Source organism: Arachis hypogaea, chromosome 20, assembly GCF_003086295.3.
Source record: "Arachis hypogaea cultivar Tifrunner chromosome 20, arahy.Tifrunner.gnm2.J5K5, whole genome shotgun sequence".
Lineage (NCBI taxonomy): Eukaryota > Viridiplantae > Streptophyta > Magnoliopsida > Fabales > Fabaceae > Arachis > Arachis hypogaea.
Genome location: NC_092055.1, coordinates 68,202,640 through 68,230,266, shown reverse-complemented (window position 1 = coordinate 68,230,266; position 27,627 = coordinate 68,202,640). Strand labels below are relative to the sequence as shown.

Sequence of the window (27,627 nt, the reverse complement as noted above, 5' to 3'; positions counted from 1 at the left end):
TCATTCAAGCATATTCTAATAATAATATAATGATAATATTATACTATTATCTCTCTTCTCTCATGAATCGAGTCCGGTTCGTCAAACTGAGACTACTTACGAAAAACCGAATCAAAACTCCTAACCGATACGGTTCAAAAACTAGGTTCTTCGTGACCGCGTTATCGAGCTTGCCTCAGAAAAGATTCTAGCTTAAGGATGACATAATGACAATGAGGATCGAGATACTTGTTGATATAGAAGAGTTGTTCTCTTTACTGATCTTCCAGAAAAATCCGTGCCTTTAGAAAAGATCTCGCGTACTCGAAAATCAGGGTTGTTACATGAAGCAACTTTTACAGTGGCTAAATCGCTTGTGAATTTTCATTTGCGCTCGAGTTCACTTTCAGGAAAACTCAGAGTATGACTCGTAAAAAGTCTCTATAACAAAAAACATGCAATGTAGAACCTTGATGAAAAATACTTGAATTTTAACGGTGGTATGAATGAGTTCACAGTTAAATGCTATCCGGAGTTTTGGCAATTAAGCCGGAGACTGCAAAAATTGAGGATGGAAATTGGAAAAGGTACGGAAAGTGTGGTGAGCTCCTCAAGCTTAGTTAAGCTTGCCATGGTATCATTGCCCCCTATCCAATTCAATTCAAATTTGGTAGAACAAATCTAAAGGTCTATCACTAACCAATGCGTTATTGTATGCATAAAACGAGATTCAAAATTTCATATGCATAAAACGAGATTCAAAATTTCAAACTCAGCAACACCTATTTAAATAAACAAATAAATTAACTACTTGACTAACCAAAATTGATTATTCAATTTCAATAATTTATTGGAGTATGTAGCGAGAGATACACGAAGATTTATATTGACCTAAATAATATTTTTGGCATGTTGAAATTAAGAGCATGCCTCTCAAGTAAAACAGCAGGGAATTCCACTAATGTGATACCAAAGTACACTGCATTCTAGTTAGGGGTGTTCAAAACCGATCCGAATCGAACTAAACCGATGGACCGAACCGAAAAAATCGAAAACCGAAATAACTGAAAACCGAAAAAACCGAAAAAAGTGATGTTTTGCTGTTTTTTTGCGGTTCGGTTCGGTTTTCGGTTCTTGCCACCAAAACCCTAACCGAACCGAACCGAACCGGTTCTTCCCAAAACCCTAAAAATTAAAACTACCCCCCCTCCCAAAACGCGTTACCCTACCTACTTACCTTACCTTACCTTACTGCTGCCATGCTGCGCGAGTCCCTCCCCCCATGGAAACCTAACCCCGCCCAAATCCCAGATCGGAGCCACCACATCTCGCCCACTCACCCAGACGGCCAGACCCCCACGGAGCCAGCCTGAGCCACCCACCTCCTTGATACTTGAAGCCTTCCTCTTCCTCCAAATCTCACCTCCTTCATTCCTTGAAACTCGAAGTCGAAGCAAGCCTGAGCCACCCACCCACCGCGAAGACGAAGACGAAGACCCAGTCACCCACTGACTCAGGCAGCGTTTCTGGGTTCTGCAGGGTCACCTCACCACTTCCGACCTCGCCGCCTCCACCCAGCAGCGTTTCTGGGTTCTGTAGGGTCACCTCACCACCTCCGAGTCTCCGACCTCGCCTCCTCCACCCAGAAAGTCTCCTACCCAGCCACCGATTCAAGTGCATATGGAGCCCGAGCAATCTATTCAGGTAAACTTTACTGATGCATTGTTGCCTTGTTGGTATTGCTGCTTGAGGTTATTGTTCAGTTTATTCAGGTTAGGGTTATTGTTGGTATTGCTGTTTAGTGTTTACCATGTATTCAGTCTATTGTTGGTAATTTTGGTCTTGCTGGTTATTGCTTGTTTATTGCTGGTTTTGTTCATTGCTTGTTCAGATATGAATACATGATAAGAATAAATTAAGAAAATTGAAGCAACAGGGATTCTCCAAACTAAGGCAACAAGCAGCATATTAAAAGCTAAGAAAAAAATAACCTCATGTCAAGAATTAATTCGTTCTAAATCTAAATTTCATTAAGAATTTATTGTTAGTAAATAAATTATGAGATACTTGATCAAGTTCTACTGATGTGGTGTAAAACATATTTCAACCAAATTAATTAGTAATATTATGATGGAATTTTAACACGTTTGTTTCCTAACACCTAAATTATATTCTTGATTTTTACCTTTGATTGAATTGGATATCTAGAAAGATGTCACTATTATTTTGTTGATTGTAAAAAAATGATGAGACGGCATTTAGCAGAGTCTGTGCATAAAACTGTAGCTGTTTCTTTCCCTCATAAAAACTTAAAACGTGCATAGTGCAACTAGTTTCAGATTGTTGTAGTTCATGTTAATTCCAAAGCACCAAAAGGACAAAGAAAAGTGTGGTCCCTCTCTCACCCAAAGCAAACACACATGCCTCACTATCCCATATAAGATGAATTGGAAGGTACTATTGAGTTCTTGTTACATAACTCCTTACTCTTGTCTGTTTCATGTATCATCATGATCCATTCTCTATGGGCCCTACTTTGAGTGAAACCGTTGGTCAAAATGCAATGTATTGCATTGCATTGAATTCATATTTACAACATCATATGCTGCTACACTCTGAACAACTTCAACAGTCAGAGAATGATTCTAAACGTATTGCATTGCATTGAAATTTTTATTCTGTTTTGATTTAGGAAAATTCTGGTTTGGGTTGATTCTAAACGTTTTGTTTATTTAATGTTAATGCAGGAAAGAAGAAAGTGAAAGAGGAAGAACTTGTGGAATTGGTGCACCACATGAACATTTTTGGAATTAGTTTGGGTGTATTTTTTATTCAGTTTGGTTCTATTTCTTGATTTAGTTTGGAATTGGTGCACCATTTTTGCAAAATTTTTGGAATTAGTTTGCTTGTATTTCTTTACTTTCTTGATTCAGTTCAGGCTGATTATTGTTCCATCTGTTTCCCATGTTTTTGCAACTTGCTAATGATTTTAATTTGTTGTGCTTCTGCTAATTTGTTAGTGATTTATGAGTCAAATTGATCATTGTTCCATTGTTTTTGCAACTTGCTAATGATTTTAATTTGTTGTGCTTCTGCTAATTTGTTAGTGATTTATGAGTCAAGTTGATCATGGTTCCATTGTTCCATTGTTGATTTTGCGAAATTGTTAATTATTTGACCCTAGATATGATTTGATGATTAGAATAGGATAGGTTTTCAAAACAATGTAAAAACCGAACAAACCGAACCAAATCAAACCGAATTTAATTGGTTTGGTTTGATTCGGATGGTCTTAATGAAAAAACCGAACCAAACCGAACCGCATAATTAATATAACATTGGATCGGATGACTTTTCCTTAAAAAACCGAACCAAACCGCACCGCGAACACCCCTAATTCTAGTAAATTAAGTAGAGAAAGAAGCCATATCACTGTAGAAACTTTTCTCCCAAAGCTTGGAAGTTGGAAAGGTGCATGCACTTTGTGCATCACGTGTAAGTCTGCATCAATAACTACGGTGCCATATTGATGCCACATTTCAAACCATATTCCGAAGCGCATATGCAGTCAATATATTTGTATATCTTAGATCACATTTGAAGCCAATGCTCAACACGAGGCTTCTATTGCGGCCAAGAGCCAATCACAACACAAGTCAATAGGAATTAGATACAAATAGTGCCTATGAGCTTAAAATATGCACAGAAAAGCAAACATGAATTGACAATAATCAGTTACTAATGATCACTCCCTATTAACAGAGGAGAGTTAAAACATTGCAAGCAAATAATGGCAAAGTAAATTAAAAAATTGGACAGTAAGGTGAGTAATAATAACGTTGCACACTAAATTTTACAACAAATAATGGTAAATATACATGGATATCATTATCAAGGTTTTGAAAGAATGATATTAAATAATTCTGTACACGATCTAACTATAGGCTAAAGCAATTGGGTCACTATACTTTACTACGACTTCCGTTTGAATAAGGACAGGATATATATACAATTAATCTTGATCATAAAGAATCAGCTCACTGCCCCGTTCCGCTACTGTACAGATCTGCAGTTAATGAGCACATTCAGAAGTGGGAAATGAGATACCAAGTAACACTTCAACTCTACAAGCATAAATAACAAGTCAATTCACTCAAAACGCAACATTCAGAATCATCGTTATCAAGGTAAACATATTATGACAGGATTATGCATAATGAGAATGGTATACAACAGCAGCAACAACAACAACAAAGCCTTATCCCACTGCTACATGGATCAGACGACATCATTAAACCCTATCATGTATCATGTACAGGGAAGATCAACTATCTACTAACAAAGGAGAGATAACTCACATGATACACAGGACACTGCCATTGATTTTTAGAGCTCCTTCAATCTCCTGTCAGTATGCAAGACTATCAACTACTCAATCCTCACACAATAATCTGCACAAAGAATCAGCAAGAAATATTTAACATTCGCTATTGCCATCATTAATCATTCTTCGTCCCATGGTTGTGTTGGACAATACTTCTCCATGGACTCTCGTTTACGTTCGGGATCAAGGCTGAAATGTGAAAAACGGCATAGTCATATCTGGTTCTAGAATTATCAACTGAAAAAGAATAATCTAAAATCAAATTCATTGCAAACCTATTTCTGAATCCAAGAAGAGCATAGTGTACTGCACTGGCACAAGCAGAAGCAGGAGCTATGGCGGCTGCAGGAACTGCTCGAACTGCAGCTGCCAATGCCGGTCCTGCACCAGAGCCACGTTGGTATTTTTTCAAGGGGTTCTGAACCAACACAGCAGCAGATTTTCCCAAGCCATCACTGAGGGTCTCATAAGCCTGAAAAGTCAAGAAGGGAAAAACCTTTATGTAATTGGGATAAAAGGATAAGGCCAAATAATAATAATAATAATAATAATAATAATAATAATAATAATAATAATAAAATTCTTACCAGAGAAATAAGGAGTAATTGAAATTTAATCACATGCTAAATGAGACAAGAAACATAACTAACAATGAAAACATGGTTTATTATGTATAACGCATTCATTAAGGACAATAATTTTGCCACAACCAACTCTGAATACTCAAATAGCTTAATTTTTCTGTTAGTCCTTATAGCTTTTCAAATTTTCAATTAGATCATTATTTTTAAACATTTTTAATCGAGTCCCTATATAGATAAACATTTTTGAAATATTCGTTTGTGTTTGAGGTAGGAAGAATTATAAAACATTCTAAAAGCAAATATTACAACTAGTAAGGATCTAATTAAATTTTTAAACTTGCAAGTATTCGCATATATATATATATATATATATATATATATAGTTTCCCATCTCACCTGTTGAATTCCCTCTTGAGCATCTTTAGGTTGATTAGATCGAACATCCGTGTTCAATTTATCTTTCGGAGGCAAAGAAACTGGAGAAGGTTTGCTTGCAAGGATCTCTGCTTGGTGCAGAATGTCATGGGCTCCAGCAGCTAAATGAACTCCAAGCCCAACAGCTTCAAGAGAAAGGCTTCGAAGAAACGCAATGGTACCTGAAAAGATATTCAACTTCTATGAAGACTAAACCCAAGTTAGGCAAATTAACATTAGAACTCAGCGGACCAGAAAACTGACCAAACAATTTTATAATCATACGGTATTTCTCTATGAAATATAGGATGGAAACTTAAAAAAAATCCCAGCCAAAGGAGCATCAAAATTGACTTCCTTAATTTGTATTAAGTTCTTGCAATTAAACACAATGCTGACTCGGAATCAATTCAGCTAATCATACACTACAGGTAGCTGACACCAGAAAGAGTAATATTCCCATTAACTACAGGTAGCTTACACTGTACAAAGTAATATTAAACTCAATGACAGGACATTCCTCTTGCAACAGTAAACAAATGAAGAAATTAGTGATATCTTTCATCAAGAAGGAAAGTTTTTATCAATATTATCAATTTTTCAATATTGTAATCATATAGATAATGAAAGCCACTTTCTGATTACCAACAAATTTTTCCAAATATTTTGATAAACTCATAATGCTTAAGCAGCTTTTTGCTAGGACATATATCCAACTAATGCGTAAAGGATTGAAGAAATTTTAGAATTAACCTACCTCTCTGCAATCCCTTGAGCACTCTCCGCTCCTTCTTATAGTTTTTAACTGGAGATGAAACCAGCTTAGCAGCACCAGTACCAACAGCAATTAATGAGCGTACAGTAGGAAGCCCTTGCAGTATTTTATGAACCTACATATTGAAAATTATGAATTATGAGGGGCAAAAATATTAATCACATTCTAAAGGAATATAATCCCTGTCTATTAGCACACCTGACTCTGTGATATATCTACCAACCACTCTCCAACAGCTGTTTCGCAAACACTGCCCCAACCATAGATGCCAGCAGCATGAACATGTTTCAGGTTTAGCTCAACCCCCTGAGAGAAAGTACAGATGTATCATCAAAAAGTTCAAATAACATGTCCAAAGAAAAAGAACCTTTTTAATAAACATTTACTACAATGTCAACATAGTCCATCAGACAACTATATAGTAGGTAGGATTAAGAAAATTAGATAGAATAGCGAAAAAAATAAATAAATAAATAGAAAGATTACCTTCCAAGGGACAAGATTTACAAGTTCTACATATTTTCCATGTCTTAATGCTGCTAGATCTACGTGCTTGGGACTATAATCAACTCGAATAAGAATAGGCCATATATCTAGCTTCTGAAACCAAAATGAATGCACCAATACATTAATATTATCATCTACAAGACAGCTTCATATGATTAACTCGTCTTTTATCAAGTCTAAGATGCAGATTCAACACCAGTGTGTCTTAAAGAACACGCTTTGGAAAACAAAATAATCAGCAACATGATGCATCGAATGAGCGACAGCCTTTCATAAGTGAAAATAATAGATTGAATGGCATTAATATTATCATCTACAAGACAGCTTCATATGATTAACTCGTCTTTTATCAAGTCTAAGATGCAGATTCAACACCAGTGTGTCTTAAAGAACACGCTTTGGAAAACAAAATAATCAGCAACATGATGCATCGAATGAGCGACAGCCTTTCATAAGTGAAAATAATAGATTGAATGGCATTTTTAGTAATTTGATTTCCGTGTTTCTTTACAAACCTCATAGCAGAACATAGTAAATTAAAGAATAATGTTAGAAATAAGGAGTATATATCTATATCATATCTTAGCATATCATACAATATCTCTTAGGATTAACTTTGAAGTTCTTTATTATTCTGTGATTGTTTCCTTATTTGATAGGATTAGGCATTTCCTATTATTATTAATAGGTATAACCGTATAAGTATGCCTCTTATAACACATAACATAATCATCAGTATTTCATATTATCTCATTTCTCTTCTTCCTCTCTAAAATCCACAATTTCAACATAGTATCAGAGCAGAACAACCCACGTGACCTGTGGCCTTCCTTTCAGCTACCAAGTTCCCATAATTCGGAACTGTTGTTCATATTATTTCCTAAAGCGATTGTTCACCACCTTCTCTACAATGTTGTGCATTTACCGACAACTACAACATGAAGAATATTAGGTTGTGTTTTCCTTCCAACCTCTCATTGTGAATTAAACTAATGGCAAAATTCTATTTTTCTTTTCACTCAGCCCACTTCGAGGCTTCTTTCAGCCTCCAAGTTTTCAGAACTATTCAAGGTTTCCTGTGGTTCTTGCAATGAAACATTCGCTGCCTTCGGTGCACGTTCTCCAACCTTCATTGTAGAATTTACAGCCTTGGTTGCTGTTTGAAAAACTCAACTGATAAGTGTGTTGCCTTTCTTCTTCAAAATCATGCAATCCTCCAACAAGTTGGTAAGTTGATGGTCATTCCAACTACCTTCTTATGTTAATTTTCAGACATATTCCAGCATCCCTATGTTGCCTTGCTGGTCTTCATGGAGGTCATTTTATATTTTCAAGGGTTAAATTGTAAGGAGCTTAAAGCTTATTAAGTTTAGCTTGTGGAGGGTATTAGAAATAATGAGTATATTTTATGATATCTCCCAGTACCACTTCTAATTTTTTTTTTTTTTCCATTATCCTATGATTAGCCATTTCATATTATTATAAATAGGTATCTCAACATAATTGTATCAGTATTGTCATCTTATCTCTATTCTTCCTCTCCTACCTAAAATCCACAATCTCAAGAGATAATAATTAAAAATGTAAAGAAGCAAAACATAGAAATTATAAATTTAAGAATGTACAGAACATCGCTTGCCTGAAAATAAGGAAGCAGTGCCTCCTGAGCAATTGAAGAGTGTTCGAGATCATTACTTCTCTCTGGCAAAGATTTTGAACCCTCCAAATCTTGGAAATTATTAGGACACTGATCATTTGAGGAGGCTTTTCCCCCAAAGAAATTAACAAGAAAATCAAGCTGGGATTGATGTAGATGCACCAGTAAAGGCAGAGCAGCAACATTTAACCTGAAAAGGAGAAAATAAAAGAATTTTATGAATCTCTTCCTCTTGTTTATTCCAATATACTATATTAAAATTTATAGGTAATACCCTCAAATAAACTGAGATGAGAAAAGAAACACCATGATAACTATTATCTCAAATATATAACAACACAAGTAGATCCCAACCCAAAAAGACAACTTAGTAATCATGCACTGCAAAACTCACAAGCCAACACAATAATGTTTTTAGCAAACAAGAACAATTATCTAGGACTCCTTGTGGCAAATCGAAACAACAACTAAATCTTTAGTCCCAATGATATGAGGATTATATATCTATATTTAAAAAAAAAAAAAAAAAAAAAATCTTCCATCACCTTGCAAAACAGTTGGAATTATATTGTAGTACTCTTACCTATACTCCTCAAGGGGAGTTAGAGGATCTGGTCTCACTGCCTCCAATTCCAACTTAAATGCTTTTGAATGAGATTCCCGAGGACGACCTTTTGAGTGATAATATCCTAGTACCTTCCAATTCAAAAAGCATAGCACTATAAAATTCCAGAACTTGCAAGTTCCAATATGCTTGATATAAAGTTATGTAATTGAAAGCAAATGAATTTTCAAAAATACCAGTTTCCAAGGTGCATCTTGGCCTCTGTCATACAGATAAAAATCTTGAACAGACACAGACATCTTAGATACAAGTAATCCACCTCCGGGAAATGCATCATACTGAAATTTCATGCCAGACAATGCCAATTCCAACAAAATAGCTGTATCTCTGCCAGAATGCTGTCCACTTTTTCCTGAATCAGGCCAGTCCAAACCCCCATACATTTTCCATCTTATATCAATTTTTTTAAGAACCACACGGCCACAAGGCTCACTGTGTGGTGAACTTTCAATGGATGGAATCATGATATGATCTGAAGCCTTTATTAATCCAATTTGTTCACTTTCCTCTGAAATGTGATTTTCTAGTACTTCAAAAGAGTTGCCTCCATACCATCCACCAGTTTCTTTACCAATATCTCTATGTTCTACATCCCTCAATGTTTGAAGAGAAGGCTCATCAGAATGTATACCTACGCATAACTCTGACAGAGGGCATAAGTCTGACAAAATATAGCTTTCTATAATCTCTGGAAAGCAACCCTCCTGAAGAAATGAAGTATGACTACCTTCTGGGCCTATTACAGGCATGGACTCAGTCAAATTTAACTCATGATAGAGAACCTCAGGCTCATCTAGACTCTTCTGACCAATCTCAATCAAGCTTCCATCAAATGGCATTCCTGATTCAAAGGAATTAGATTTCCGTGTATTGGTGTCATTTACTTGAAATGCATCTTCGCATATTTCATCCATCAGGCCTGATATACCAGATCCATCTTTTGAAAATGGTTTTGAAGCAAGCTGTTGAGTAGTTGAAGCCATAGACTCACAGCTAAAATCCTTATTTTCATCATAAAATTCATCCTGGTGCTGTGCCTGTTGAACGTTCTCCCACCTATTCTGCAAATGAACAAGAGATTCCTCCACATCAGGGGCAAATAACTGTTGAAGTTGAGTGGCCAAACGAATCAAAGTAGCTGTTGTGTCGTGGCAAGTTTCCACACAAAGGTGAGATTTAGATAATTCAAGTTCCCATAGAAGACCACTAGGACAGTTGGTTTTCAAAATTGCCTCCATAAAAGCTTCCTGAGCAACTTTAACATAACCACTTTTCTGAAGATGCCCAACACTATAAGTGCCAGAGAATTGATTCAGCTCAGACACTAAACGAAGCAAAAGCCCCAGGTCTTGCACTCTAATTTGAAATACACTTTCTACTGAATCTTCCAATGTTGAATTTGAAAGAGTCAAGGAGGAGGCAGCCAATAGACAAGCAACATATTGTTCAGCCATATCTTGTGAAGAAAAGCTAAACTTTGAATTGGGAAGGTCACTCTCAACCACCAGATTCTTCAAATAAGGCTCATAGCTCAATGCAATATCAATCAAGCTAAGAACAAAAGAAGTTGAGTAAGAAGGATATGATTCCTCTTTCGAAATAGTGGTAGCATCTACATCTTTGGTATTAGAAGCATGCAACTTAAAAAAAGATGATATTGCATGAAACCAATCCAAACGACCACCGACTGCAATAACAGTGCCACAACTGACCGATATAGATGTAATATTATGGAAATTCTCGGGATCAGACAGATAGATAATATCAGAACCAGAAACCCTGGAAGATAATGCATTAGAACCACCTCCATCACCTCGCTTAACGGAGGTATTGCTACAAGTAAGCAGGAGAAACTCATTATCAGGAACTCCAGTGGTAAACCCAAATAACTTGCCTTCTCCATGAGTTAACCGGAAGAAACCAGCATTGTTGATACCCCCAGTATTAGTGACGGATAGTAACTCAAACCTTTGAACCTTCAGCTTGAATTGATGCCACATTCCAGGAAGCTCACTCTGCATAGAACTTCTGACAGTCTCAGTTGTGTCCCTACTAATAAGAATTTCTACAGAATCACATTCCACAACCACTGATGATTGTGAGACAGTAGATTCTTTCTCACTTTTAGTTTCCTGAGAAGTTGCACATGCCAAAGCATTTAGCATTTGGTGTAACAAGTGATGTATGCCTTTATATTGGGAATCACTCACATTAATCACAACCTTTGGCATATGAACATGCATGAAAAATGATGAGCTTAGAACCATCTCTTCTTGAGTTTGAGATTTCCAATCTTCCAGGTCCTTCACTGTTGATGCAGATGCGAACTCATACCCTCCTCCTGAAATATCATCTTGACCCCTTAGCTCTGAATGAGCAAATAACCTAGCTTTCTTTGCAATCCAAGGCCCAGTTACTTGACCAGCCTGCCAAACTACACTAACAACAGAGTAATAATCTCTTTTGCATGCAATAGAAAGAATCCGACTAGCAGAAAATTTCTCATGCTGCGCATTATAGGAGCTGATTTTGACACTGTCATCACTTGATGTGATCACGTAGGCATCTAAATCACAAAATTTCAACTGAAGAGATTGTGCAGCTACCGAAGAAAATCTTTTCTTTGAATTTGCATTTGAGGTTTGAGTACCATCTGGAGGGAAGCCCTTGTTCAAAGGCGATGAAGTAAAATCAAGAGTAATAAACTGTGCCCACGAAAAGAATGTTGCATGATCTTCACCTCCTTCAACAGGAAAACAAAGCATTACCCTTGCATTAGAAATAGATATATCGCCATGCAAACAGCTTGGTGAGGAGAAGGATGTGACACAAGGACCAGAACCTCCTTCCATGTCACTCAGAGATGATCCACACTTCTTATCTGCATTAGACACACTTCCCTTTCCCTCATCATGCAATTGAAGAGATTTCCCAATTTCCGTTAGCAGGCCAACTAGTGCATTTATTACAGGAAAGATTATCCAGAAAATAAATGGGGGCAGGATCAACGAGAATGATGTCTGCCCAGTCAGACAACCATCTGATGAACTTGATTGCATAGTAAACTTGCAACTGGTGATACCAAATGTTCTAAACAATGTAACTTTCATTAGGAAGTCCTCATTTTCAAATGGAAAATCTGTTGCAACTGGCCCAATCAATGAATCTGAATGTAGACCATATGATGCAGACAGAGGAAGAGCATCGAGAACCTTAACTTGTAGTTTTTGAACCAAAGCACTTTGATCTTTTGCATCAACTCCATTGTTCAAGAAACTAGCAATCTCTGCATGGTTCACTGTTCCATTAAGAGTCATACCTTGAGGACATACCTGTTGAAGTTGCAATGTGTAGAATTTATTCAAAAATCAAAATCAAATATCATAGAGAATATATGGGTAGAAGATGCTGGAAGGCATGCATGAATTAAGGGGTAAAGAGAGTGCAAAACTTACCTGCAAAGTAAGAACAATTTTATTCCATGTTGCACCAAGGTAGTCAATCTTAAATCTTCCCAGTTTATCAAGTTTAGGGTCACAAAATTGTTCCTGTTCTTCATCACAGAAGGGCAAAACAACAGATATTCCAGCAAATGTTGCCCTGAGATTGGTCTCCACATGTTGCTGTTCTGTTGAGTAATGTCATATAGAACAAATTAGTAACCAGCATATTATCGAAAGAAATATTTATGTATTCTGTAACAAATAATGGATATAAGAGCCCCATATATTTGTACAGTGTAAAATAAAATTGAAGAAATAAAGTTTCCATGACTAGATGTAAAGTACCAGTTGGAATATGCATGGATCCAGAAGCCAGGGTGGATGCAGCAGTAATGGCACTAAAAACAGAATATGTCCAATTCCACATTCCACTGCTCCCTAAAGCTGATTGAGAATTTCTCATTCCATCAAAACATTCAAAAAACTGGTCCACACTGCAATATTGCGCATAAGAACAGAATTTTTAGTGATATCCAAAACTATGATAAAGGAATCATTAATGTTAAGAACACCTACAAAATGATAAAAATGCAGATGTGATTTGATTAGCACGTAAATAATAGTTATCAAGAGGAAGAAACATTATGAGGATCATAGTGATAGATAAATAAGAGTAAAATAAAAAACAACTGGAGTTTCTCCTTGGGTTGTTCAATCAACGGGAAATGAATAATTAGAAAGCTGTGCTGCTGCACAAAAACAAGCATAAACAGGGAAAATATTAACAATTATATCCTCAGCATCAAGCATTGATCAAACTTCCACTCTTCTTGAACAACTATGGCATTTAAAATAAGAAAAGAGAACCTACCTTGCTCCAAAGTCAAGTTCTTGAATACCATCTTTATGATTTTTACGAGTAGAAAGTGGCACCCAATCTGATATAAGACGAGGCGCAGGAAGCAAATCTTCAGTAGGGGATTCTGGTTGAGTCAAAGAAGTGTAATCAGCTGGCAGATTACCATGATCAGTTATCATTTCAGTGGTGGCATTCACAATAGGACCAGAATCTGCTGAATGGAATGACAAAGTTGAATTCAATTGAGAAGATCCTCTTAAATTGTTATTTGTGCTACCTTTGCCAGTCATACCCACATTCTTAAAACTTTCCCATGAATACAATAGCCATTTAAGTGTGCTAGGTTGAAATCTTAACACCACGGGATCAACATAAACATCTGCATCCAACTTGCGAACATCTAAAGAACCATTGTTCCAAGGAATACTTAATTTTACATTCCCTCCAAATCCATATTGTCTCCCGGTCATGATTGGGCATGTGGCTTGTTTTGGCCTCAAAATGGTTTCACCACTTCCTGCTCCTAAAACAGGTTGAAAGGATAACTCATTATCTTCACGGTCTATTTTGAGAAACTCAACTACTGCTCCATGAAACTTTACAAAATTGGTTAACTGGCTTATTCCAAGAACATCAAATTTTGAGTCAGCATCTTCAGCCAGACTTGTTCCACACTCTATTTCAGAAATTCGAAGAACTAAGGTACGATGACATTCGGATTTGGGTTCTACACCCCCCAAATATGGTTCAAAAGCAACAATTGCATTTGTTATTTTCAAATGGAAGCTGGTGAGCAACCACTTTATCATCTTTGCAATAGTTTTAACACCTTCATGAACATCCATTGTAGTTGACTTCAGAGAATCATCTGCCATTTCATGCTCACTCCTCGTAGAACTATATTTGGCATGTTGATTGTCATTATTTTCAGAGCCACAAGCTTCATCTCCACCACGTGAGTTTACATCTGTGCAGGGAGAAACCACTAGTTCAAGCTCATTCACTTCAACCTCGCAACCTTTACCACTCCAAGGCATTTTAACTAACAGGTAGCCAATTGATCCTTCTTTGACTATCAAGGATGCTGTCTTTCCAAGCTGTAAAAACATGAGCAGAAGAACCCCAAAAAGTTAGTCAATATAAGCAAAACACATATAGGGTTACTCTGCAACAAAAATTAAAGCCGCCTTCATGAATTCACATTACTCTCTACAACAAGCGCCAACTGACGGAATCAGTTTCAATGAATACTGATTTTGTTTTTCATACTCTCATCCCCCAGTACTTCGAGCACAACTAAACTACGCATTTATTGCTAGAACAACCAATTTAAAAGAAGCATCAAACTCGAAGCATTGCATTCCATGAGTATGATGAAGCGGAAACAGATTCCATTATCTAAATTACTGCTGACATTAACTTATTTTGCCTTTTAAAACTACTTGTAATCAAACCCCCCACACACTTACGACATTCTCAAAATTCAAAATTCCCCTAAATATTTATCAAATCAAAACATGCACACACTATATCCATCGTTCATTCATCTATATCATCACATCACATTAAAAACAAACCAGAGTGTTACCGTAACACGGAAACTAAATTGAAAAGCATAAAAAAAAAAAAAACAAGAGAGAGTAGCAGAGCAATACCTTGGCGTTGATGAAGTCGACGTTGAGAGCAAGATCGGTGAGCTGAATGGTGCCTTGGGTGAGCTGCACGTCGAGCTGGTCAAGGTCGACGTCGCCATGGATGAACTGCCCCAGTTTCTTTTTCAGGAAGAACTTGAAAACCCTCTTCAGAGCCCACCGCGAGAACATGGCCTCCGCCGATTTCGCAATGTTCCAAGGAAACATCGTTTTCGATTTTGCGGCGGAGACTTGAAAAGAATTTCTTAGCGAACAATATTCAGCAAAATTAGGGTTTATGATGAGATGCTAGGAACAGGAAGGGCAAAATCGGAGGAATTAAACGGTGGATTGCGACGGCAGAGGGTGGTGGTGGCGGCGGCGACGCGCAACGATAATAAAGCTCCATACGAAGGGGAACACAACCACTTAAAGCAATGAAAGGTGTTTTAAAACTTTTCAATAGGAGTCTACCTTCTTCAACTTTCTTTTATCTTTTATTTATTTTATTTTATCTTTCTTGTTTCAGCTTCCGTATTTGCGTCCTCTTCGTCGCAAATTTTTTCTTATCTTTATCTTTATTTTTAAAATCTTTATCTTTATAATATTTATATCTTTATAATCTTTATCTTTATAATCTTTATAATCTTTATAATAATACAAATAGAGAATTTATATGCTGACGTGGCGCTCATACGTTGAGTCTGAGAGTTTATTTACTTAGGTATCGTCACTAGAAATTTTTAGATTTATATTTATAAATCATAAATTATCTATAACAATATATAAAGAGAATATATAAAGAGAATATAGAGAGAATGGTGTCCAATTTTCGTATTCCCATTTTAACCTTATTAATAAAGAGGGATTGACGTAACTGCATTTTAAAAACTAATGTAAAATGTAATTATCATTCATTCTTCTTCGTTCATATTGCGGTTACCTTTTTATTTTACGCACAACTCCGTGTCCTCTTCTCTATTCCACTAAGAACAGTTAGTACTCTCTTTTATCTTTCAGCTAATCCTATTAGTCTCATATTTACAAATTATAGTTATCAAAATCAGATCTCTTACTGTAACTAAGACATAGTTATTCATTGGGTCAACATTTATATAATTCTTTTCTTGTCTTCTTCTATGTCTTGGATTATGTAAGTTTTAATATTTTTTTTCTAACCATGAATACGAAAACCTTCTCAATATTGGAAAAGAAAGTTTATGCCTGTTATTTACTATATTCAGTTTGAATGGTATCAACAATTTGAGAGAATGGATTATCAGTGATCGACGTACTGCATTTTAAAATGTAATTATCATTCATATTTTTTCATTTATATTGCGGTTACCTTTTTATTTTACACATAACTCCCATTCATGGTGTCCTCTTTTTCGTTCTACTAGTACTCCCTTTTATCTTTCTTTTATCTTTTAGGTAATCCTATTAGTCTCATATTTATAAAGTATAGTTATCAAATTCAGATCTTTTACTGTATCTAACACATAGTTTTTCATTGTGTCAATATTTACATAATTCTTTTTTTTTTATCTTCTTCTATCTGTTGGATTATGTAAGTTTTAATTTTTTGTTTCTAACTATGAATACAAAACTTTCTCAATATTGGAAGAGAAATTCTACGCCTTTTATTTAAGGTCGTCATAAAACTTTAAACTATATTCAGTTTGAATGGTCTCAACCATTTGAGAGAATAGATTTAAACTTAAATAACTATTCTTAATAAAGAGTATTGGGTATATATTTATTGAATTTTTGTAAAGAAAAAAAATTGTATATTTATATCATCTTTTATTTATGTAGTGGTGAACAACAGTAATGATCACATCACAATTTCAAAGTTCATTTTATATTTATGTCAATTCATAAAGTATTTTACAAAAATTATGTTTAAGTAAAATTTTATCTTATAATTATTTTATATCTTGAAATTTAAGATTTTGTATTTTTATTTTTATTCAAGAATTATTTTTGTATTTTATTTTAATTCTGTTAGTCTAAAAGTACTAATATTAATTTTAATTTTTTAATTTTTAGAATAAATAAAAAGATGTGACTTTTTTTTAATAAATTAGAATATTAGATGATTCAAAATTACTCATTATAAAAGAAGTTAACTTTAATTCTTGACTTGTTAAATAAAAGATAATTTAATTAGATAAAAAAATAAAAAATTAATTAAATAAAAAAATAAGAACATATATTAGATAAAAAAATAATTTTCTTTTTACATCAAATTGATAAGATTAAAAAAAAAATTTCATCAAATTGATAAAAGAAAAAGACAGAATTATTTTATACGTTAAAAGTTAGTCATGAATTAAAAGGATAGAAGAATGACTAAAAATAGAAATTAAATAAATAAACTGAAGAAAAGAAAAAATATAAGTGGAAGTTATGCATGAATCCGAATAAAATTTGCAATAGTAGTAGATGAAGGCAATGAAATACGATGGAAGCAATGCAATTGAAGATGTTAAAAAGAGAAGAAGGATTAGGAGAAATATCAAAAAGTGTGCATGAAGAACAAAATTGATAGATTTTTCTAAAAAATTAGAAAAAAACTTTAATAAAATAATTATAGTGAAATTAAACTATTTGTGAGAGAGTACAACATACTCAAAACAAAATGATATAAACTAAAACTAACTTAAAATTAAATAAAACATAAAGATGGTGAAGAATGTAAAGACATTAAAAATAAAGGATATAAACTAAAACTAATATAGAATTGAACAAAACATGAAGATAGTGAAAAATGTGAAGACATTTTCATTTTCTGATTTATTAACAATTTGCAAATACTCTGCATTTTTTTTGGGAGATGTGTTATAATGCTTAATTGGTTATAGGAATAACAAAACTGTTTTTATTTTAGTGGGAGGTCATTGAATTTTTTAAAATAAATTTTATGACTATTTTGTCTTTATAATTTGTTTTATGAAATGGTTTGTTAGAGGGTAAATATAGTCTAAAAGAATTAGAAACTAAAGTCATGGTCAACTGTTTGTATTGGCTTTATAAATTTTTACCTTTTGTTATATGGTACAAAAATTATATATAATATAATAAATAGTACATGTTCTCATCTATAACAAAAAAAAAAAAATATATATATATATATATATATATATATATATATATATATATATATATATATATATAATGCTAAAACAAGTTTTGGTGTCCAATTTTTTTTCCAATTTTATCCTTTCTTATCTACCCCACTATATTTCAGTTATTCCATGTTAAAAAATTACCACTACCTCATCTTTTCTATTATGACATACATACCACTCAGATTCTCTCCTATTTCATACATCCACATAACTATTATAATTCTTTATTTGTTTCTCTCCTTATTATCTCTCACCTCACATTACTGTTTTTGTATAATCAAAAACCTTCCTTCATTTCTTATACTTTTTTTATGCATCTTTCTCACTTCACCTAAATAATATTGTTATAATTATTATATTATCTTAATGTACTTTAAATTTATAAGAACATATAATGACAATACCAAAAATTTTGGTGTCTAAATTTAAGTTTCAATATTATTCTTAATCTATATCTATAATTTATAACAATATATATATAATAATGGGAATACAGAGGGTTTGGTGTCCAATATTTTTTTTCTATTTTATCCCTATTTTTATAATCTAAAACTACATCCTCAATCACGTACTCACGTTCTATAAATTCTGCATTGATCCACAACAGAATGATATAACTGCTTCACTTAAAAAAATTGCTCACTCTCAATCGTAAGATTATAAAAATTGCTCCACTTACACTATAGTTTAAACAAGGTAATTTTTTTTAATTAAATGTACAAAGAATAATTTTTCTCTTTAAATTATTATCATACTATTTTTAACTCTTGATGCTTATCTATAATATATAATAATAACAATTAGTGTCTAAATTTAAATTCCAATATTACTCTTAAAGAGAGGTTTATTATTAAAAAAATTCTTTTGTCAGTTACGTTAAATAAAAAATTTTCTAACCATTTTTTTTTACAGTAACCTCATTAAGATATTCTTATTGGATGTAAATTATTGTTACAAATATTTTTTTTAAGATATGTTTTTAAGGAATAAAACTAAAATAGTTCAAGAAGGATAATTTTTTTTAAAAAAATAAATTTACACTAATAATTTTTCTCTTCAAATTATTAACGTACCATTCTAAAAACTCTAAGTACCTACATAATATATAATATCAATTAGCGTTCAAATTTAAGTTCCAATATTGTTATTAACGAGAGAGGTTTATTATTTTTAAAAAAATTTACACACAATAATTTTTGTATCAATATATCATGATTCATTTTAAAAATAATATTTATTCATCTAAGTCATAGAGTATCTTAAAAAAATTATATTTAAATAATTTTTTAATCTTTTAACTATTTTATATTTTTAGATTCAAAATATTATATTTTTTTATTCAAGGTTTATTTTTATATTTTATTTTAATTCTGTTATTCAAAATTATTAATATAAATTTTAATTTTTAGGATAAATAAAAAGATGAGATTTTTTTATAAATGAAATTATTGAAAAAATTAGTTATTATAGAAGAAGTCAAGTGTATTTCTTGATTATAAGAATACATATAATTCACTTTTGAATGTAATCAAAATAAATATAAATTTATTCAATTTTTTAAAATTTATATTAATTATTAAAATTATAATATAATGAATGTACTTCTATACAAATATAAAAACGATTTCATGACTATTTTTTTTGTTAGGAGAAAACATGACTTAATAAGCATAAAGTCTAATTTAAACAACTATAAATAAGTAAAATAAGTAACAAAAAACGAACATAAAATTTAATTTTTTTTGTTATTTGGTATAAAAATAAATATAATAAAATAAATCATTGTTCTCATACATAATGACATAAAATTGGACACTATCCCTTTCGAGAACTATTTATTTTTTTAGTTTTTATTCTTATTTTTATGCTTTATTTTAATTTTGTTAAACAAAAAAGTTTTAATATTATTTAACTTTAATTTTTAACTTTTACCACAAATAAAAATATATGACTTTGTGTGTATTAACTAATAAAGAAAATACTTGGAACAGAAAAAGTTAAGTTTACTCTTTCATTATATTTATAGGATATTTAATTATTCGCACAAGTGTTACAAGACATTTTTTTACTTCATTTTTAAATTAGTATTCACTTTTGGTTGTAATAATTATGAATTAATACACGGTGATAACTAATTACGATTGTAGAAAAGATAGAAGGAGAAGAAGAGAGAACAATCCAATGTAAGCATGGGGATGAGCCAATGATAAATATGTAGAAAGATAATGGTAAGAAAAAAAATAATAAAAACAAAAATTAAAATTCTAAAAGAATAATAAAACTAAAGATAATTTGAAATGTTGAATATAAAATTATTAAAAATAAAAGTTTTTTAGCCATTAAAATTATACGAAAGAAAAGAGTGATTTAAATATAAATTTTTATATCTAGAGCTTCATTGTTACACATAATAACATCTTAATGATTTAAGTATTATACCTAAATTAATTTAAATTTAATTATTCTATATATTAAAAAAATTAAATAACTTATAGATTTTTTTTATTTTTTTATTTAATTATTCTATACAAAATTTTTGAATGTTTGATATCTTAAATTTTTTTTTTAATGATAAAATATGATTTAACAAGCAAGTATGAAAAATAAATATCTAAATAATAGTTATACATCTAGATATCTAAATCAAACAAAAAAATAATTTTTTTAACAAATCTTTAATAACTCTAAAGTTAATATAATGGATAGTTATGGATCAAGGCGATGAACAAAAATGAGAGCTACTATAATGATATGGTGGTAATTGATTGCGGTTGGGGTTAATAGAAGAAGAAAACAAGGAAAGGGAATGAAACAAGGTTAATAGTGACGAGACAATAATAGTTATTAATATAATTTTAATTTTAACAAAATATGATATAAATAAGATCACGTTAATATTAAAATAAAATAATACTTATCAAATAAATTTAAAAAATGAATAACATATTAACAAAAAAATTAAAATTAATTTCTTAACAATAATAGAAAAGCGGCTGACCTGTTGAGCCGCTAGTAAATTATTATTTGCTTAAGTTGTTATTTTCAAATTTTAAATTATTTGTTTGGGTTGTTGTGCTTAAGTGGTTATTTTTTAAATTTTAAATTATTTTATTTGTTTGGATTGTTTTACATAGGTTGTTATTTTTAAATTTCAAATTTGATTGAATTTAATTTAAATTTAAATTAAAGTCAATCAACTTTAAAATTTTTTTATTATGAGTCAACTATAAAGTATAAGTTATGAGAGATGTAAAGTACCACAATTTAAAGTGCATCAATCCCTTTCTTTACATATATTCAAAATCTCTCTACTTATTCCAATGGCTGATATTTAAAAAATTGCAGACATCAATCCTACAATCGACAATTTGTGTGTACGTATACGATATACGAATGATACGGTTACGGACACTACCAAGTTATGAAAATTCTCCATTACCATACTCAATTGAGATGGTTTGGCTCGATGAACACATGAGTTTTCTACTAATATTTTTCTATTTTATTTTAAATTTATATTATTTATATTTTAAATTTATTTGTTTATTTCCATCTAATCGTTATTTGATTTTTGTTCATCAATTCTAGGGAGAAAAAATACACGCCTCAGTTAAGAGGGCTTTTGTGTCTCCATTTGTGAATTTGCTGGAAGAAGGAATACCCTCTCATAAGTCCCTACTCTTTCTACCACAGACAAAAGAAATCAACCCTCACTTCCATTCGCCATCTCATCCATAGAAACCCTTATCCTCCTCCCAAAGAAGTCATCCAGTCCTCTCATCTCCAACAGTGTGGATTAAAAGCCACTACTGCTGAACAATACATAACCTTAGAAATCCCACAAGAACTCATCCAAAACTACCAAAACCAAGGCTACACTCATATGCATCTAGGGGCAGTCAGGCTCATTCTTACCCTTCATGGAAGGAGATCTCTTCCGGTAACAGCCAAAGTTACTCTTTTAGATACTACTTTCAAAGAATATCAACATGCCTTGATCGGAGCATTAGTAACAACACTCTCAAATGGAAGTGTCATTCTTACTTAGCTCCTAATTTCACCATGAGGTTATCAGATCCAACGATAACTCAAAGGCTGAAAATTCAAATACAATTGGTGGGAGTAATTTAAGACTCTAATGCTGAACAAGCCACCTTACATCATCAAGTTCTCTACAGAATCCAAGATCATGCTCTTGATCTCAATCTCCCAAACACTACTGGAGAGGTATTATTCATGTTTACAGATAGTGCTGGAGGACCTGCAATCGTAAACATTCCAAGGATGATCACTACTGAAGAACTTTCTTCTATCATTCCATTGAAATGGATTACTGATTATGAGAAAGCCTTCCCAAAGGAACAGGTCGATGTTCATACTACAGCACCTCCAACTATTACTCATAATAGTGATGGAACGGTGACAACTGTTTTCCAGAAACCTGGAATCACCAAACAAAATTCTATGCGAAGACCATCCTTCAGAAGGATCAACATGATCTCTCCTGTTCAGGTTCAAACAACTCACAATCAAAATGATCCACCTGTGCACTTATATGAGAACGAAAAACCAGTCTACGTCTCCCACATAAACGGTCACTTCATTTGGGATGTTGATCCCTCTATGTGCAATTCTGATTGTGACTATGCTGATCAATGGAGTGACACTAATGATGAAGATTATGCTAGAAGACGGAGGAACAAGAAAAAGAAGAAGTTGTTACAAGCCTCATGCTCTTTTAAAAGACCTGAGCCTCCTGATGATGCTGAATCAGCTCCAATGCTCCGAAAGAAACCAATGCTCAAGAGGACGAAACTGTCTCGGAAAAGCTTCGCAGACTATCCTTATTAGCCAGTCGATACAATCCCATGTATCGCCACCCTCAGATCTTATGAGGAAGAATTCCCACCTTTAGTGACCCAAACTGATGAAAAGAAAATCACTAGGAGACCTTATGTGATACCTCAAGGAATCACTCCACATGGGCATCAAGCAACAACTCCTCAAGAGGAAGTGCTTAATTGGCATACAGATAATACAGTCAGCCAAAATAAAGTACTACTCCGGATAGATCACACTCTTGACGCTCTTGTAGAAAAGACCGAGGATCTCTCAGTACAATTAAGTACTGTGGCAGAACAAGTGGCTGAACTCAGAGATCGACTCTCTGCACAAGCTTTTCAACTTGATCAAGAACTCAAAGCCTACATTGAAAATCATTATTTTGGCTCACCAGAAAAAGAACAGAGAACTGGATCAAGTCAAGGCTCAACTTCGACAAATTGAGATGGACAAAAGCAAAATAACTGTATCCCAGGCACTGTCCATAGACCCATTATCCATGTATGCCAAACCCTATCCCTCATATTCACCTATCTTATTTCCTTCCACATATTCACCACCAGAAACCCCAGATTATGACTCCATCTTCAAATCCACCTACCATTTAGCCAGGCAAGCAAACACTAAAAGATCTATTTCTCCCCAAGGACGGCGCCATTCGTCCCTGACTAAGCTACAACAATCTCAGCCATCCCTCCAATCCAGACCTCATCCTCCTTGGAAACTAGGAAACTTTTTTAGAGAAGAGACATCTTCTAATGTCCCTATGAGAGATAAGGGCATCAAAGAAGGATCACCTGCTCCAGGACGATCAATTTATACCCTTACTCTGGATACTCAATCACACAGTGAAGAGATTACTGAAGAATCAGAAGATGAGACTACTGAGACCAGTGAACAAGAAGATGAGGAGTCCGAAGGAAGTTATGAAGCAGATCTTTCAGCAATAGCCATGGTTAACCCTGTAGAAGAAGAAGAGGAAGAGATAACTTCTGAAAGGGATGAACCAGAAACTTCAGCTGATCACGACCATATAAGCTCGGTTGAAGTTAAAACTCCCAACAAATGGTTCACTTTTGATGATATCCCACCAGCAAGATACAGAGAAAGGTTAAATAAATTTAGTGCTTGGATTCAGACCAACATGGCCAACCCAAATCTCACAAGCAGACAAGTCCTTGCAGATTTCATAAATCGGATGACTGGCAATCTCCGAGAATGGGCAACTAACCTTTCTGAGTATGAAAGACTCCAGCTCATCAATGGTACCTCTTCACAGTTTCTGGGGATAATACATCAAGAATTTCTAGGAGACATTGCAATTATCCAAAAAAGAAATTCTCAAGAATACTTTGAGATGAAATGCTGTTCACTCAACAGAAAGGACTTAGAGAAACACTACAAGAAGATGGCTGCTAAATATTATCCTCTTGGAGGAAATAATAATCCGCCACTTAAACAAGTCTTTATAGCATCCTTGCCAGATAAGCTTCAGCCGGAGATACAGCGAATGATGATGACTCTTCGCAAAGAAGTGGCCACCACAACCATTGGAGAAATATACCAGTTGGCCCTAGCCGCCTTGGATAAGTTGTGCGAACAACAACAAATGTTCAAACAACTTAACAAAAACTCAGGCAAACTCAAAGGAGCATGCAGCAAATCCCATCTGAAAATAAAGTACAAAGAGTCAAGTACGTGTGAATGCAAGCCAAAGAAAAAGACGCATTGGCAACTATCAGCCAAAATATTTCATCAGAAAGCATTCAGAAGGAGAAGAAGCAAGCAAAAGTATCGTTACTTCAAAAGGAGGAAACCCCATACCAAGTCAAACAAATGCTTCATTTGTGGAAAGCAAGGACACTTTGCTAAGTCATGTCCTCATAAGACAAAGAAGGAGATAAAAATGCTCCAGTCTTTAATGGATGCTGCTTCCATTGGTGATGAGGAAGATCTAGAGTCTGTACTTGAAGAACAAAGAAGCAAAGATGATGAAACTGAATATGTTTTCCAAGACTCTGACTCAGAAGATAACAGCTCAGAAGAAGACCTTCCCTCAAAAAGGTCTATCTTTACCATATCGTCCATTGCTTCCATCACCACAAGAATTCCTAAAGGATCTAGTATGCCAAAAGAAGAACTTGGATATCTTAGATCTTTAGGAGTTAAACAGATTGATGGTACACCTCGACCCCATTTCGACTTAAAAGTCAAGACGTCTGTCTATGATAAACCAATAAAGACTGTTGCATTAATGGACACCGGATATTGTGCCACTGTCATAAAACCACATGTCTTACCAAAAGAAATGTGGGCACCTTTTTCCAAGAAATTTGCAGCAGCTAACAGTGAGGTCTTCACCATTAATCTCATCTCCAAAAAACCAATCGGATTGGAGATATTTGCAGGCCAGACCACTTGGCTCAGAGTACTGGGAAGTTATCTCCCAAACAAAGATGTTTTGTTCGGATTCGATGCCTTCTTTCGAACTCATGGGCTACACATCAAACCCACTGGTCTAAGTTACAAAGGGCAGTTTTTGCCTTTTACAGGGATACAAAGTATCCTTGAAATCCAAGAAGCTCCAGAAGAATATAAGGAGATCCAACAGCTACTCCTTAGTGCCTGTTGTGACAGTCATGATCAATTCAATCATCCCGCTCCTTTATGGAAAAATCCAGAATTTTATGTCCGACTCCCCTTCAAAAAGAATGAGGACATCAACCCTACAAAAGCCACGCATTCAGGAATGAACCCTGAAGATCTTAAGTTAGCAAGGACTGAATGTGCGGCCCTTCTTGTTCAAGGACTCATTGAACCAACCAACTCTAACTGGGCATGTCAAGCATTCTATGTTGAAAAAAGAGCCGAGCAAAATAGAGGAAAAAAGAGGCTTGTCATTGATTATAAGCCACTTAATGTCTTCTTACAAGATGATAAGTTTCCTCTACCAAAAATCTCAGTTATTACACAGAGATTAAGTGGAGCAAAGATATTCAGCAAGTTTGACTTAAAAGCTGGATTTTGGCAAATTGGGCTCCATCCTGAGGATAGGTACAAAACAGCATTCTGTATACCTGAAGCCCAATACCAATGGACGGTAATGCCATTTGGACTCAAAGTAGCCCCATCTCTTTTCCAAAAGGCAATGACCAAAATCTTTGAGCCCATATTACACTCCATGCTCATCTACATTGATGATATCTTACTGTTCTCAAAAGACAGTGAAGCCCACAAAGCACTCCTGGCCCAATTTACTCAAATCATCAAAGATCAAGGAATCATGCTATCTTCAAAAAAGAGTTCTATTGCTAGGACAAAAATTGAATTCCTTGGGATGGTTTTCGAGGATGGATTTTTCCAACCAGGAGAACATGTTGCCAAAGAGTTGCTCAACTTCTCAGATGAGAACATGACAGTCAAACAAGTCCAACAATTCTTGGGAATCGTCAACTACATCAGAGACTTTATCCCAGATGTGACTAAATACACCAGCCAGCTGTCAAAGATCTTGAAAAAGAAGCCCCCACCATGGGGACCAGAGCAAACCACAACTGTCAAAACCGTGAAGAAGATAGCACAGGACCCCCTCCTTTAAAGATTCCCAGCACAGGAAAAAGAATATTACAGACGGATACTAGTGATGAATTCTGGGGAGCTGTGCTACTTGAATAGATTGATGGGACGAGACACTACTGTGCGCATGCTAGCGGAAAGTTCAAAGAATCTGAAAGACACTACCATGCCACTTACAAAGAGATTCTTGCTGTCAAAAGAGGGATAGAAAAATTCAATTTCCACCTCAGTTCTTATCATTTCACTGTGGAAATGGATAACACCTCTTTCCCATCAATGCTGGAAATCAAGAAAAAAATCCTGCCAGACTCTCAATTGCTAAGATGGAAGGATTGGTTCTCTCGCTATAAATTCGAGGTAAGACACATCAAAGGACACCAAAACACACTTGCAGATTTTCTATCCAGGCCAACCAAAGAACCACCCCCCAAACCAATAGAATCACTCCCCAAACCAATCTATTACATTTACACCATGAGCACCTACAACCCTTCATACACCCTTCCATTTCCTGATTGTCCACTTCACAATAACCCATACAGAAGAAAAATTGGTCCTTTTCCCTTCAAAGTAAGACCCCAGACAGAGTTTCAAATAAGCTGTCTAGCCAGACAAACCTTGTTTTACTGGCTACACCAACTCCTTACCATAATCCAGATACATCCAAATCCGAAGTACTTTGACATGGATATCCCTTTTTGCACTATACCAATAATCCAAGGTCCTATACCAGAAGAAATGATGTGGTATATCTGGGCTCTGTCTTCTCTATATCCATGTGCTATCATAATACCACTCTTTCCTGTATATCACATCCTGTGTAATAGTACTCAAGCCCATTCTCATCTAGTCTGACTATTCTCTATGTATGCACCACTTGGAGCATGGAGAGGAATGTTATATAATATGATTGAGCAGCACCAATTATGGGATAAACCCTCTAAGGCAAAACGGAAATTCTGTTGTTTTGTCACCTTACAGAGAGATTATTTTTCTGGATGTAAAGCACATACCATAAATGCACATACCATGAACAAGGTTGATGTTGTTGGATATTCTACCATATGGCCCACAGATGAAAAGACAGTCCTCAATGCCTTGGCTAAGTACCTTTGCCAACTTTGGCAGCCTGGACTATATGGAGAGAAAGATGTAGTTGAAGGACTCCCATTTCAATCAGATGTTCCACCGATAACTCTCCAAGAGTTTCAGTCCAG

At 34.2% G+C, this 27,627-nt stretch overlaps 1 protein-coding gene and 1 long non-coding RNA gene across 2 annotated transcripts; one reads left to right on the top strand and one right to left on the bottom strand.

Moving 5' to 3' along the window:
* The first annotated feature begins 1,216 nt into the window (after positions 1-1,216).
* Positions 1,217-3,030, top strand: LOC140182718 (uncharacterized). Its single transcript, XR_011878776.1, has 2 exons — positions 1,217-1,683; positions 2,727-3,030. It is a non-coding gene; the product is annotated as an uncharacterized lncRNA (long non-coding RNA).
* A 766-nt stretch (positions 3,031-3,796) lies between these two features.
* LOC112783633 (autophagy-related protein 2) lies at positions 3,797-15,404 on the bottom strand. Its single transcript, XM_025826667.3, has 14 exons — positions 14,883-15,404; positions 13,240-14,324; positions 12,714-12,862; positions 12,381-12,553; positions 9,102-12,257; positions 8,884-8,996; positions 8,283-8,490; positions 6,623-6,736; positions 6,335-6,442; positions 6,119-6,251; positions 5,344-5,543; positions 4,639-4,835; positions 4,338-4,552; positions 3,797-4,045 (listed from the first exon to the last, which is right to left on the bottom strand). Exons 1-13 carry the CDS (start codon positions 15,084-15,086, stop codon positions 4,483-4,485), a joined length of 5,910 nt encoding a protein of 1,969 aa, XP_025682452.1. The 5' UTR covers positions 15,087-15,404; the 3' UTR covers positions 3,797-4,045; positions 4,338-4,482.
* Between the last annotated feature and the right edge of the window lie 12,223 nt (positions 15,405-27,627).

Excerpts from the sequence above, each read along its gene's own strand:
- LOC112783633 (XM_025826667.3), bottom strand. The coding sequence starts at position 15,086 with ATGTTTCCTTGGAACATTGCGAAATCGGCGGAGGCCATGTTCTCGCGG. Across the intron at positions 14,325-14,882 it reads TCGACTTCATCAACGCCAAG|CTTGGAAAGACAGCATCCTT; the intron begins GTATTGCTCTGC and ends ATGTTTTTACAG. Across the intron at positions 12,863-13,239 it reads GAACTTGACTTTGGAGCAAG|TGTGGACCAGTTTTTTGAAT; the intron begins GTAGGTTCTCTT and ends GCAATATTGCAG.